The sequence below is a fragment of the Mizuhopecten yessoensis genome, unplaced genomic scaffold, assembly GCF_002113885.1.
Source record: "Mizuhopecten yessoensis strain PY_sf001 unplaced genomic scaffold, ASM211388v2 scaffold2891, whole genome shotgun sequence".
Taxonomy (NCBI): Eukaryota; Metazoa; Mollusca; class Bivalvia; order Pectinida; family Pectinidae; genus Mizuhopecten; species Mizuhopecten yessoensis.
In genome coordinates, this window is record NW_018404771.1 from 1,096,649 (window position 1) to 1,112,916 (window position 16,268).

The 16,268-nt window shown below is 34.9% G+C and overlaps 1 protein-coding gene across 1 annotated transcript; it reads left to right on the forward strand.

Moving 5' to 3' along the window:
• The first annotated feature begins 240 nt into the window (after positions 1–240).
• LOC110446640 lies at positions 241–13,193 on the forward strand. Its single transcript, XM_021491893.1, has 11 exons — positions 241–295; positions 2,243–2,446; positions 3,021–3,142; positions 4,774–4,915; positions 5,833–5,949; positions 7,360–7,536; positions 8,717–8,860; positions 9,101–9,189; positions 9,449–9,539; positions 11,237–11,315; positions 12,518–13,193. Exons 1-11 carry the CDS (start codon positions 268–270, stop codon positions 12,915–12,917), a joined length of 1,593 nt encoding a protein of 530 aa, XP_021347568.1. The 5' UTR covers positions 241–267; the 3' UTR covers positions 12,918–13,193.
• Positions 13,194–16,268: the final 3,075 nt, after the last annotated feature.

A 16,268-nucleotide genomic window follows, 5' to 3' on the forward strand; every position in this document is an offset into this window, starting at 1 on the left:
TTATAAATTAAAATACGTTTGTAAATCTGTGATGGTGTAAGCTGCCTGTGCGTCCAACAATGGTGTTTACACATAGTCTGATAAACTTTGTAACCTAGAGATAGACGATAAATGTACTTGACGATAACACCGTGTATCAATGTTGTTCTATAATTAATATTGTATATGTGTTGTTGTATACATTTCTGTGTTGATGCAAAGAGTTGTCAGACATGTTTTGCAGGAATCTGATCTGTATCGTTTTACTAGGTAATGTATTAATTACTAATGTGTGCTCGGGAGATATACAAAACTGGTAATATGTTCATAAGTTGTTTATTTCTGAGAGTTATAGACATGAAATGTTTATTATGAATTACTTGTTAGTGCGTAAGAGCTATAGACCATTACATTTTTTCATTATTTAATTATATCTAGAGACCATGAATGAATTAATAACTTGTTTGTGCGTGAGAGCGATAGACCATTAAATATGTTCACCGCTTGTTTTATTCTAAGAGCTATAGACCATTTAAAATATGAATTACTTATTTGTGTGTGAGAGCGACAGACCATTAAATATCCACACTTCTTGGTCATTCCTGGGAGATATAGACCATTACTTGTTTGTGCGTGACAGCGACAGACCATTAAATATCCACACTTCTTTGTCATTCCTAAGAGATATAGACCATTATTTGTTTGTGCGTGAGAGCGACAGACCATTAAATATCAACACTTTTTGGTCTTTCCTGAGAGATATAGACCATTATTTGTTTGTGCGTGAGAGCGACAGACCATTAATATCTCCACTTCTTGGTCATTCCTGAGAGATATAAACCATTACTTGTTTGTGCGTGACAGCGACAGATCATTTAATATCTCCACTTCTTTATTATTCCAGAGAGCTATAGACCATTACATGTTTGTGAGTGACAGCGACAGACCATTTAATATTGCCGCTTCTTGGTTATTCCTGAGAGATATAGACCATTACTTGTTTGTGCATGAGAGGGACAGACCATTAAATATCCACACTTCTTGGTAATTCCTGAGAGCTATAGACCATTACTTGTTTGTGAGTGACAGCGACAGACCACTAATATTTCCACTTCTTGGTCATTCTTGAGAGATATAGACCATTACTTGTTTGTGCGTGAGAGCGACAGACAATTAATATCTCCACTTCTTGGTCATTCCTTAGAGATATAGACCATTACTTGTTTGTGAGTGACAGCGACAGACCATTTACTATTTCCGCTTCTTGGTAATTCCTGAGAGATATAGACCATTACTTGTTTGTGTGTGAGAGCGACAGACCATTAAATATCCACACTTCTTTGTCATTCCTGAGAAATATAGACCATTACTTGTTTGTGTAACATTTAATGAATATGAGGGGGATCCACTGACTTGCTACATTTATCTGTCTATCAACAATGTTCCTTTCAGGACACATATAAAATCATTTTCAAGAGTCATTCTGGACTCAATGTTCCGTCTAAGCCCCAATGGCCCTCTCCTCTATATCACATCGGTTATCGAACATTTTGGCGTGTTTGGTATCAGTAAAGTCTCTCCTCTACTGCCAATTAAAGTTCACGTATCGTGTACTACACAATGTCTTCTGATGTTCTGGTGTCCTGACGATGGAGGTCATTGTAATAATGTCAGAGTCCTCTCTCAGTACGTGGCAAACCTATGTCCGTCGTCTTCTCATACAGTTATGGTGGCCATGTCTTTTTGGTGACGTCTGATGAGGAGGTCCTGATTTAATACAGAACTCGGTTAAAATAATGTAGGATACTTATCAAACATTGTGTGTGAAAAGTCGACATAGTCAGAGATCATGCTCAGACATTCTCTAGCATTCGGATCCATGTACAAGTATGCGTATAGCATGAAATTGTTGTAGAGTGTGGTGTTTGTTCTGAGAGTGTCTTGTCCTGATTTCAAGACAGCTTGCAGGTGCATCAACGTAGCTCTTGTGTTTGAGAGTCGATTCTGGATATCTTTCCCGGCTTCACCATCAGTGCTTATTCTGCTGCGCATGTGCTAAACATGTTAGAACGTGACAGGTTATGGCCATCTAGTATAACTTGTGATACAGTAATATAGATTTATTTTGTACACACTTTGCTTTGGTTTAAAACAAGGAACTCAAAGTCAGAGAAAAATACCGAACAATTTGGAAATCGTCCTCACATAGAGCTGGGATTTCCACTTTAAATAAGTTGTTGAATGTTGTTTTTTTTAAATTTAGTGTCCAGTACAAACTGTACGTACCAGTATATAAGAACACCAGCCACATTACGAAACGCATACTCGTTTTGCCGTAAAAACGATGGCAGCCTAGCGAATTATGGGGACGATCTCAAAAGAGAAATACAGAATTGGAACCCATCAGAAAACACGACCATCTGGACGGGTAACTTCCAGATCCTTTCGCCATGGATAAGTCTTGTCGGTAAGTATGCACCGTTACTGCCTGGGTACAAAGTAACATATGATTTGTCCATGATAATTTTTTTTTTTTTTTTTCGAGTACAATTTCGTTGAAACTCATTTACTTTATGCTTTATGCTTTATTATAATTACAGTATTCTTTATTTGTGTTATTCCCGCCATGTGTCACCTTAAATGCTGTGACGTTGTGTGAATTATAGATCTAATGCGATATACTAAATTTGATATATTTATAACTGGTTATACTTATCAATGTGGTAAATCAAGAATAACGAAATAAATCAGGAATACAGAAAATAAACAAAATTAATGACAACAGCGTTAATATACACAAGGACAGAATCAGAAATGGAAGCAAACACTAACAAATGAAAATAAAAGAACAATTGATTTGACCCCCACGAACAAACCAGATGTTAACTTACGTGATCTGGAGGTGTGGTTAAATCCTGCCTCTATTCTAGAATTATATCTGAGTCACTTGTAACTGGCCCGACAACAAAATACCATTGTACAGAAAACGACTGATTGACATTTTAACTATGTTACTATGATAAACGATATTTCGTTAACAGGGTGTTACAGATATGGTCCTCAGCCCGATCCCAATAGGACACTGGTGTTTCTAGTCAACACTTCAGCTGCTGCTTGTGGAATCTACTGCAGTAAATACACCAACAAGTATTTTGCCTTACAAGTAAGTTAATCCTGGAAAGGAAGTTATTATGATGATAATAATAATACCTTATTTTGTTTCGAGGGTTTTATATTTAACTCTCGCCAATCTTCCAGATTGTCCTCGCACAGCATAAATCGTCATAAAAAACCATTGATAATATTTATCAATCATGTACTTATATTGATGCGAATATGCTATTATATAGACCTACGAGAGAGATATTGACCGAGACGAAGTTGAGGTCAACATTTATATTTTCGTGTCCATATAATTACCACATTATCAGCAAAATAAAAGTATTTCATTGTCATATTGAATGCTGTTAAATAATTTCAAATCATCAAATAAGATGGAACGTATAAAAAATAGCATGCAAAATATTGACCCGCTGTTTTTAAAGAAAGTAACACCATGTCAATATCACATAGCACCGTCCATCACGTGATTATGTGACCAATGAGGACGTAGGAAAATGTGTGGTATCTATATAACACAATGCTAGCATATTGTAATGTAATATATATGTAATATGTAATATATATGTAATATAATGTTATAAAGCAAACTTAGAGGACATGTCAAGATATTATATCACTTCTGTATTCAGAAGTGATATGATATCGAAATAGAATATACCTAGACTGCTATGCTATGTAATATCACTACAATGTCAGTTTGGTATTAAATGTCTTAACAAGGACAATTATAGGCCAATAAGTGCGCTGTTGCTCCACAAAGTGTTAGTGTTTGGGCACATAGGTATAAGAAATAGAGTTTTGCACTATAACTTTTCCCTAATTCGTCATTCTTGATCTTTAATTGATCTCACAAAGTGACGTCATCACTCAAATACTAGAACAAAAAACTGTTTTATTAATCGGATTCCTATTTACTATTAAGATCATGATTTTTGGGGTTTGTTAGCAAATTATGAAGTAATATTATTGTCATGCATAAATTGAAAAGTCAGCTCAATTTAAAAGGCTTAATGTGTATTAACAGTTTATTACATATATACAAAACTAATTTGTTTGACTAGAAACTTAACAGCTCAAACAACGATCACGTTGCTGTGTTTCTATAGCGATCCGTATAATTTACAAACTTCCTAGAATGCGCTTTACACTACATTATATATATATATATATGTATATAAAGTTCGTTTATAAGTATGCATACGACATATCACATATAGGGCATTTAAACCTGCAACATTCATTTAGTAAGCAAACCGTTGATCTTCGTATAGGGTAACATTGTTTAGAGCATGAACTGATTCCTTAGGGATCTTAAATGCAAACGTCCTGATATGGCAAGGGTATTTTACTATCTAGCAGCATCTGATAGAATTGTTTGACGAAGTGGCTGTTATGACAACGAAATATTGGTTTACATAAGTGCGAGATATTAGACACATAGTGCGAGGTTTTTGACACATTACAATGTTTCTGTCACCAACTTCACTGATCGTAGCCGCCAACAGACGGGGGAGAACCTCTTTTAAATATTGAAAACCTGTTCTATTAATTGCCTGGTAAGAGTGCATAGATATGCGACTTGTATCATACAAGTAACCAACACTATGAATGTAGTTTACGCTTCAAATCCGGATGAACAGCAGTAATAAGTTTATGTCGTTTTGTGACCAGGGAAAGCGATGCCTCTGTGTAGCGCACTCAGACGTATTACTTAGGACTGGTGATAACGCCTGTGACTTAGCCTGTGACGGCTCCCCTCTGTCCGAACCGTGTGGAAGTACTGAACGGCAAAACTGGATACTGTATTCTAAAGGTACGCCGACAACAATAGAATAGAAAACAATACGGTATGTTATAAAGAACCGTTCCTCTAGCTTAGTCAGTAATTTCTATCTAGATTGTATAAACACGGTACCGAAGTAACGAACCAATCGTACATTTGTTCTATATATCTCAGACACGTGTAGGTCAAAATAAGTTTACAATGTCTTAGCAGAGTAAACGTCTGCAGAACACAGTGTCACACTACGTCTGTAACCCGAATTCAAGAATAGTAGTACATGTAACAAAGTTGAAGTAAAAGTAAAAGTTAGTTTCCAATACGGGAACCGATAAAGCTCCTCTACACTGGACTCCAAAATTAAACAATTTTATATAAAACAAATGGTTGTGTATTTTGGATTGATCGATCAACAAGCAGAGTAAACGATAAAATATTGTTGATCCAGATTTTTGTAAAGCTTCGGATCCAAAACAAACGAGGCGGATCCGTATTCATAAAATTAACAAGCATTATATACAGAAGTATTATTTTCCAGTTATTTTGTTTCTCGAAAATTTGCCAAATGTTTAAGTAGCATTAGCCTGATTACCAAGCAAGCTTAGTTCCTTTTGAAAGCACGAAATGTAAAAGTGTAAGCAGCCAAGGGAGATAATGTTAGGCGTGAGTCGTCCTTGTTTGTCATGATATAAAATGACATCGAGAACATGCTGAAGGATGAGATACTGCCAACGTACATATTTTAGTGGTAATCGAATTTTAGCGGGGTTTTTTTGCCTACAATATTCCGCTGAATGTATGATTGCGTTGATTGGTGTTTCTGTATATTGCATTGGCTATATAATGTGGGTACACATATTTATCAGTGGGCTAATCTGTTAAAATACAATAATGCACTAGAAAGGATATTGACAGATTTCTAATATAAATATTTCCTGTGTCATTTACAGTAACTTTCAGTCAGGACACGACTAATACGTCTGACCACTGCATAGCAGGCATGTGTAACAGAAACGGCGGATATACGTTGTATGGGTCGAACTGCTCGTCCTCTTATAAAGGTGTTTGTAAGTACCCCCATTTGTTTTGGTTTGGTTTGGTTTAATATTGTTTAACGTCCTATCAACAGCTACGGTCATTCAAGGACGGTCTCCCCTGTGTGCAAGATCCATGCGTGTAGTGTATGCGTGTGTGTTTTGGGAGGCTGCGATATGTTCGTGTTTGTCTCCTTGAGATAGCGCGGAACTGATGCCGACTTTATAGTGCTCCCTCGCTGAAACATACTGCCACCAAGCAGGACACCCCACCCGGTCACATTATACTGACAACGGGCGAACCAGTCGTCCCACTCCTAAAGTGCTGAGCGTTAAGCAGGAGTAGAAACTACCATTTTTACAGACTCTGTGTATCCCCATTTATATTTATTGATATTATACCTGTGTGTATAAGCCATACTTTGTGAGAATAACACGTTGTCAAATAGCTCTCCCTGTCAATTCGTTTAGCACTTCGCAAATGATCCTTCATTTTTAAAAGTTTCTGATGGTCGTAATACATCTATACCATAACTGAAACAGGAGATATTAAGTTTCTTTACATGTTATTCATTTGATTTTCTATGTCCTTTTTATTAGCCACTAATGATAAGGACATAGAAAAAATGTATTGCATACGAATGTAAATCTATTCTACAATGAATATTGAGTTCTCGTGCACTTTTTTCCATCTTCCGTCCCATCTACCATGAAATCACAATCGCCAAAACAGATATTCGCAAAAATAGAGTTATTCGTTGGGGGAATAACGCTCGTGTAACACAACGGCAGATATATGAGTGATTTGTTTACATTTGCATTTACGGCGATACTGCAAAGGGCCGTCGAACAGCATCAACTTGCAGGTAGAATTGTGTGCCTTGGACTGGTTGTTATGGGTTTCGCGTCCTCGCAACAGCTAGGTTCATATAAGGGTGGGGTGCCAAGGGGTAAAATAGATAGGAAATAAAGGAAGTCGACAGGGAAGGTAGGGAACGAAACATATCCCAACTGTTGCAATGAGGGCAGCAGATCAATGTAGGTCTCTTGCATCTCCTCTTAGTTGTAAACACGGAACACAACTCTAGTTGAATAGAGAAGAATGGATACGACACGTACTTGGCAGGTATGGTGCGTGTCGGGCGGATATGGGTCGATCGACTCTACGGTGTTTGCTCGGCTAGTATCGCTCGTGCAAAATTTACCATATCACAAACAAGTAAACAATACATGCTGTAAGTGTATAAAAGTCCAAGGCATTTAACTTCAATAATCTGAGAAGAATAGGTGCTAGGTTGTTTTGAAACCGAGTCTCAAAAAAATGTACTCAGTTTTACTCAGACGTCACCAATCGGCCCAAAACATTATATACAAAATGCAATACAATCTATTTAAAAATTCGAATATGAAATACGAATGAAATATCATTGTTCTATTTTGCAGGTAGCAGTGGCAATCAACTAGAACACGAATCAGATTGGACATCGTCATTGCATACATGTATATCAACCAACAGGGTACACCTAGTTACGAACATGACGGGGCTATGTCGAAACATGCACCATTATGCATGGAGGAAATTTTGGATAGGACAGTTTCGAGGTGTGGCACAGCATATAGGTAAAATATTGTATAGTCGTTTTTATCTACATTTCTGTCTTATTTCCCTCCTTTTTGCTTTATGATTACCACAATGGAGTACATGAGTTTGAAGGAAATCGCATATGGTGACTATAAGCAATATTGATAAATATTGATAAATGGTTATGTACAGTGTATGTAATTTTATTTATTTCAAGTACCTCACCTGTCCACATGTTGAACATTGTTACCGTCAGAAGGTATCAAGTGAGATCTAACTTATGTAATTACTTGATATGTTTTCAGTTTAAAATAATAACATTTTTTTTAAAATAAACATTTAATTATTTATTTTATTGTTTATTTATTTCTGTAGATTTTGGCCTTTTATATTCCCATCCTTATTCATTAACATCAACACATTAACATCGTAAACAAATTATGCATTTTCCTTAATATCATTTTTAAATTAATTTCAGATATTTTCTCATTGTCAGACTTTGTCAGCTTATATTGTATAACCTCAAAAAAATATAAACACAAAGTGATTTGTAATCATAGTTTGTAATCCTTACCTCTGTTTGGTTAAAGTTGTTCGGCAATGAAATTGTACAGTGTACAGTGGTTTGTGCAAATTATTCAGTTTTAACAGGAATTACATATCTTCATCTGCTATGAACAAAAAGTGTTTTGTGTCTTTTGAAATTAAATAATAAGGGATAACCATGATTATTTTGTGGGTTATATGGTATACCGAAAAAGCCGTTTGCACTTATGTGCGTAAACCGATTTGCGTATTTAAGTTTTATCGATATACACCATATTACCCCAAAATCATATTGATGAAATATCATAAAGAACAGCATAGATACCCTAACATGTACATGTTTTACGTAATTGGACTGTATTTTGGCTTTCTCTTATTTCGACCCTAACATCACCTATGCTTCCTTTAGGGACGAAATAGTTGTAAGGGGTAGTATGTTTAAGTTTTTACATACTGTGTCTATTACCAAATATGATATGTGAAATTACATGTGTGTGTGTGTGTGTCTTTTTCAATTATCTTTTAAAATAAACCTAAGCTGTTGAAATGCTGATTTATTGTACGCTAAAACGTCACCCACTGACGATTTTGTAACATATCAATTACGTATACGTAGAGTGTATACAATTAATAACGTATTCAGTTAACACGGATAATTTCTCAACATTTCAGGGCCCGATATACCTGATTCGCATATCGTCGGATGTACGCTGGTTACCATAGAGACGAATTCACGTAACAAAACATCTCGGACATTTCATTCGGAGGGGTGCGAGACCGAGCTACGATCTTATATATGCAAGCTAAATAACGACGGTGAGATACTATGGTGAAAGAAAACATGTTCATATATGTCATTTCGGAACACCTCTCTCCTTTAGTGAATAAAAATACACATGCACCATCAACTCATGGAATTTTTCTTTAGACGTTTCATTCTTTCGAAACAAATACCTTATTTAACGTTATGTGAACAACAACTGACAAACGGTTTCGTACTATGTTATGATCTTTTGTACGTACCTGTCCTTAATCATATTTCTTTCTTGTATTAAGGGATGGAAAGATCATCGACCTTTGGGATGGAGAGAACGACCAGTACATATGACAGTTCAACTTCCACACCACATACGCTATTAAATTCGGTAAGAATATGATAAGGATCTATTCATTACACTGAATTGTACTCAGACATTATTAATTTTGTTCGTTTAATTTTATATCATTTTAACAAATCCTTATCTGATATATGTAATAATATTTTGTTCGTATTCCTTCTTTGAGTAAATGGATTTTTTTCCAGAATAATATTAACAGTATCTATAGTACTGGCGATGTTGAGACTTCTCTAAATCTGATTGTGCTAACATGCTATGTATTTGTTTACCCATTCCATGCTAAAAGACCATCGAAGCAGTCAGTAATTTGTCAACAAATAATCGCACGAAATCTCCATTCTCATCTTTACCAAATAAAGATTCGTCGATCAGCGGAGGTGAGTTATTTAATAATTATAATAAAGTGTCCTATTAATAGTGAAAACTGTATGATCTTGTTGGTCAAAACACACATTGCATTTCCGACACTCAAAATGTGTGTACAACTGTGTCAATGGAAGGATCTGGACAAAACCCTAGCGACTGGTGAAAGTGCAAATGACATTGCAATTGTTTTTAATTATTGCTATAGAAATTTTAATTGTTTGTTTCATGTGAATACAACATTTGTTATCCATTTCAAACATGTGTTTGTTACTAACTTTAGGTATGATGAAATAAATATGTCATTTATTAGAGTCAATATGCCTTGAATTACACCTATCTTTGTTATTTTGGCTGAGACCCAGGGAGGTAGGGATCCTTTGTGAATCTAGGCAATGTTATCTACAAATGAATGTAGTAACATGTAATATATCTGAATAATGTGTTTAGTCATGCAAATGACTTTGACAGTTTGCTCGAGCTGAGTGACAGAGAATAAACCGACATTGGTGAATATGAATTTTGTAAACCGAAATGATAAAACTCATTGCAAAATCAATCCTCAAAATGTACCCAATAAAGTTAATGAATTGACAAAAAATTATCAAGAAATATTTATTAACACAAAATAAATGGCAGTCTTATATATTTTTCTTCAATTTATTATATTGTTTATTAAAAGAAGTCCCTTATGATGAAATTACAAAGGAATCCCATAAAAATGGGGTAATAAAGACTCGATTTTTCTGTGGAAAAGCACCCAGTCTGGCGTTTTTCTCGTTAAATGTCGATCGACGCTTGTTAAACTTTGAATGTTCTGTTCTAATAACGATAATAGAATATATTCAAAAGCAAACTAGTGTGCTAATGTAATAATGACATAATGATGTTGCTTCACGCTATTGATTCTGTATAATGCAAGTCTATCGACTTGTAAGATAAATCTATAATACAGGTGTTTGTCATACATATGTTGATGTGTCTATTACTCATCATTGACGTCCTATTCCCTTGTCTCTGTCACTCTGTCACAACACACCAAAACACTTTACATTCATTGAATCTAGCGATGAGATGAGTGATAACGTCTTCGAAACAGCTGTAATTTGAAGTCGGGTGCCTAGGAAAACACCACAAAGTGTTTCAATGGGTTTAACAGATAAATGTAGGTTTCGTCAGTGTCTCTCTTAAACAGAGAACACAGAAAACAACATCAGCAGTGCCCGCATTCATGAAAACGGTTTTCTGCTGAAGCATGGATTTTGTGCTCAAGTCAAATTTCTTGTTCCAGTTATAAATCAATAAAAAAACTTATTGTGTCAATGATTTGGAAAAATATTGAAGAGACTTAATGCCGAAAACAAGAAAGTTGGTTTAAGCACAGAATCTATGCTTGAGCATAAGTACGGTTTCATGAATTTGGGACCTGATTCTACCCACTTAAGTCGCCTCTCAACACATTCCATTGGATACAGCATGTATATGCGGTCCACGAACCTGCACAGAAATAGCCTAAAGGAAGTACGATATGCCATTGGCATATCCTTGTTAATTTACCGTTCCGTCATAATTTTCAAAGTTTGTATTTCGTTATCGATTTATCAATTGTCGAATGGAATATGTTATCATGCAATTAAAAGGTAATTTTACTTACCTCCGTCGTTTATATGTTAAACATCTACGTCATGCATATATTATCTTTTAACCAAAGGTGTGGCGGCAGCAGTCGTAATAACAATAGCCCTCAGTGCATGTGCTCTTCTAGCCAGTATACTGTTTCTATGGAGAAGGTAAATATGTTTTGTTAATGGTTGCGCCTGTGATAATGAAACGAGTGCATTGGGGTTTTCCTTTACAAGGGAAGCAACTGCAGTAGAAACACGAGAGAAACAAGCTATACAAATTTAAAATGATGTAAACGTTTTTCATAACGATTTTGTATTATATTTTTCCAGTTACATTATTTTGGGTTACAAAGGAAACTACTTTTTGAGAATTAATAACGAAATGTGTTACGAGAAAGTCTTTCAAACTATGTTTACTTCTATAAAAATATCCTGAAATTGACGTATGTTTTATAAAATATCCTAAAAACTATGTTTTATTTTTTGAAATATCTTCCAAAAATGTTACATTTAACAAAATATCTTCAAAAAATATCGATACAAGCCCTGATGCTCTGAAAATATATCTCGAAAATCAACTGAAAACAGGCAAGCCCTTTAAATACTTTTTTTTTTTTTTAAACATATTCTGAGTTTTCGAAAATGAAATACAATTACCGACTATTCAAATGTAGCATTTAATTATTATGACTTGTAGTGGCTAGATGTATAAACCTTAAGTTAGTGTATCTTACTAAACGTGTTACATTTAATGAAATATCAGAAAATAGTCTACACTTGAAAAAGGTAAAAATGAATAACAAATATACAACATTTGATATGATGGTCTATCTATTTAGAATAAGCCACACTAAAGCTTTTTGGAGCATTTAGATAAACAATTCATTCTATCTATCAATATATAAGTAAATATGATTTTGAGGGTTGAACAGAAGATGCTTTAACTACTAACCCTATGCCACTTGGCTAATACCTCCATGTGTGTGCATGCAATTGTGTGGGTAGGGGATGTATTTTGTTCTGTTTTGAGATAGTCTTTCGACGGTATCTATTATTTTAAGTTCCACCTCACCTGAATGCTACCATAGAGACACTTGAATATCCCATGCGACCATTGTATACTCCACTTGTGTTGTTAGACTGGAGTTTTATCCCTTCGGACAGTTTAGCCAATTTCTTCGTATTGCTGGTTTTAACAAATGAAAGAATTGCTTGGTACTTTGATTTTAATTTCATCTCATGATTTTTATTTTGTTTTGGCTCGCTCTTTAGAAATGTGTATGATGTGTACATAGTTGACCAATTGTTTTAAAATGCTGCAGTATGCACACTTTAACAGGTTATCAACTTCTATTCTTTATTTGTAGAGAGCTGTTGTGCTTCAAAAAATTAAGAATTGATCATAATATCGCCAACCGGACGTATGACCCATCATTCAGCAACAAACCTGATCTCCAAGGTGATCGTGTTACTCATGATAGTAATTATGACGAAGTTGATGAGCACATTTCCGGTCCTTGTGATGACATTGTAGAGGAGGACCAATTCGCAACTACTGATGACGTATACGCACATCCGACGTTTGATTATGAAGTGGAAGACGACGGTGATGAAAATAAACAGAAGTCTTATATAGATATGGGGGCATCGCTTCCGCCACAAAATGATACATCTGCTGATGAAGAATATGTATATATGGGAGACGATGTCTCGAACAAAAGCGATGAAAATGAGGATGAAGATATGTACAGTTACATAAAGCCGTGAAATTCATTATCTTAACAATCAACGTCCCACTGTTTTTAACTATGCATGATGATCTTTATCTATCATGTCTATGGTTTACATAAATCGTTTCAGACAAGAAATCCATATCTTGTGGAACCCTTAGTTTAATTATTTTTTAGTAAAGATGAAGTAACATAAAAAATAACAATCATATTGTGAGTGTTAAAATGCAACAGGGTTAGACCAAGTTTCCAACAATTGACTTCTGATTATTATACTGTCGCTATTCCGTCTTTCCGTATTGCAGAGGTATCTTCTCCTGCGAGCAGGTATTGATTGTTACGTCATTGGTTTGTGAGAGTAACGTAATCAATTTTTGAGAAAACGACGTAATTTTCTCACACAAACCAATGACGTAACAATCAATACCTGCTCACAAGAGAAGATAACTCTGCAATACGCAAAGACGGAATAAAAAATAGAGCTACCTGGTCCACTGCAGCACCCAGGTCCAGTTGTGCCTTAAATGAGGTTAAGTCTTAGTGACTGTATGTACGAAAACCTACAGAGGAAGTATCTAATGCTTTGCCTGCAATGGAACGAGGATCCTTAAGACAAATCAGAGCAGAGTCGGTTGTCACGTGTACGAGTAAAGGTATTCTATTGGACGTCACATATTTTGGTCTTACTATCTCGAAATTGTTATTTACTCATGATTGTACGGGGGAAAATAACGATAAGAAATTTTCTTTGCTTTTTTCCAATTATTCATTTTAATCGTGTTAAATCAACAGGTACATATCAGTTTATGATTGTCAAATTTTAAACTTTGATGCGGTCTGTATTAATCTTACGTAACATGTCAACGACGTATGTGTAATTTGTGTCGCAATGTTTGCGTTTTTAAACCATTTCTTGTACATTATTTTTCCGTCAGTGGATACAATATAGAATAAAGCTGCAATTGTAAGTGTATTACTATAAAACTAACGCTCTATGCAAACTATAACGGTTTTCACGGATTTAATCGAATTGCAACTTAATGCGAAAACATATGCTTGTTCAGCTGACGAATTTCATACAGATTTTGTTGTAGATCTAACAAAATAGCTAGAACTTTTTTGACAGTAAATGACAGTAATAACGCTTGTCTCCCCTGATACTTTTTAGTACCGTAAATACCATACGATAATCTAGCTTAGCTGTTGTGGTGTAACCTCTACAACCACAAATGTAAATGTTTCGGAAGGCTATAGAAATTCTTTACTTAAATTCTTTTGGACATTCTTTTTTCATTCTTATAATCTACAGTACACCGTTAATGAGTCCTAAATGATACAGTAAAATGTGTACTATTTTGTTTACGCTTTATTAACCGACAGCTTGATTTGAAATGAATGTGCCGTCCCTATTTATAGTAGGTGTTCTTTGAAGACTGTGACTATTTAAATTATTCTATGGTTAACTCTCATTTCCTCTGTAGTAGCAAATGTTGCTGTGTTTTATTTTGTATGTAACATTTGATGGTTGCATCGTGTTACTTTTTTTTAACCAGGGATACCAAGATCTATTTTTAACATGTTTATTTCGCCTGTCACCGTGACCTTGAAAAAGTATTTAGTAATTCTCTTTAAGAATATAACAGTCAGGAGGTTGTGTTTCAAGCTGACATCATTTAAACTTTTTAAGTTTTCATTTGACAATTTGTGACTTTTCTTTCCTTGGTAAAAACAGGTATCAAAGGTTTCAGGGAGCACTGTGTAAGTATCACGGCAGCATTCACCGTAAAGGAATCTCTTCATATTATATAGAAAGAAAATCAAAAGTGTTCGCTGCCTTTCTTGATAATCAAAAAGCATTTAATAGTGTGTGGTTAAACGGTCTTATGTACAGATTATATAATTTAGGTTTCAATGGGCAAGTTTTGGAGGCTATTATTTGATTCATTTACTAATGTGACGTCATCGGTTGTTTTTTTTATGGTAAACGTAATAATACGTACCCAATAGGTCAGGGGGTAGGTCAAGGTCGAGTGTTATCCGCATGGCGTTTTCTGGTAATGATCAATGATCTTGCTGTTGAGCTAGACAATCGGAATTTCGGGTTTAAAGTTAAAGATATACACATACCCTGTGTATTGTTAGCAAATGATACGTTATTTTTATCCGCGTCGCTTTCTCTTCTTCCAAAACAGTTAGACATTGTGTATTATTACTCTGCTATGTGGCGCTTTAAGTATAACTCTGTTAAAAGTATTTAGTCATTCTTAAGAATATAACAGTCAGGAGGTTGTGTTTCAAGCTGACATCATTTAAACTTTTTTAATTTTCATTTGACAATTTGTAACTTTATTTTCCTTGGTAAAAACAGGTATCTTTCTATAAGATTTCATTTTTGTCATTGATTCAATAAATAATCAAAATTACCAATGTTTTTTCTGCCTTTTAATTTTGTTGCCATTTCGTGCATTGTCGGTTTTATTTTTCTTTAATGCTACCTGAGTTTTTATGTTGTTTGTTTTTGCTCTGATAAAAAATAATTTCAGATTGTACCTTGTGTATACACTCAACAAATGTAACTCTTTCAATAAATGTAACGACTTCTCGACAAAGTAAGGGATGATTTTTTGTCCTGTGATAAAATGGATAAAACCCGACAATCTAGTATGTTTCTAATAAAGAAAATTACCACTTGCATTCTTGTTGCTTCATTATTCATTTCATAAACAATTTTTTTTTATTCTCTCTCTCTCTCTCTCTCTCTCTCTCTCTCTCACACACACACACACACACACACACACACACACGCACACACCTTTACATACACAAACATATGTACAATTAAAACCTAATTTACGGACCATGCACATTTTGTTTTTCACATTGTACACACCTAATTTAAGCGAAAGATATACAAGGGACAGATTTTTTTTAACAAAAAACGATAATGAAGTTTTTGTTACCATCAAGGTACACAAAAACACAGAATATTTAAATTTGCAATTGAATTTCCTAGAAGAAACTTCGGGTATAAGGGACTTGTAGTATAATATAAATATAGGTACGAGATGGTTACGAAATGCACCCAACAGCAAAAAAATCCCTTATGAATTATTACAACATTACCGTACTCTATGATTCCCTAAGCAGTTAGGTTGAAGGTATTGTTTACAGTACTGGTAGATCTTTCTATAGATATCTTTCTAATTTGTTTACCATAAACATTTTGCAGATTGCTAAAACAAATATTTGTTTTTAATTACTGTTTGGATGAGACTTCAATATTCCTTCTATGCGACCAGGGACCGGGCATATGTAATATGCATAAATGCATCCTTCTACAAGCAAGGTAAGTGGTACTAATATAGGGGGGGGGGGGGGGGGAAAAAGG

Coding starts and splice junctions, on each gene's coding strand:
- LOC110446640 (XM_021491893.1), top strand. CDS start 268: ATGTGTGCTCGGGAGATATACAAAACTG. Junction 2,447..3,020: donor GCCATGGATAAGTCTTGTCG/GTAAGTATGCAC, acceptor TTTCGTTAACAG/GGTGTTACAGATATGGTCCT. Junction 5,950..7,359: donor GTCCTCTTATAAAGGTGTTT/GTAAGTACCCCC, acceptor TCTATTTTGCAG/GTAGCAGTGGCAATCAACTA.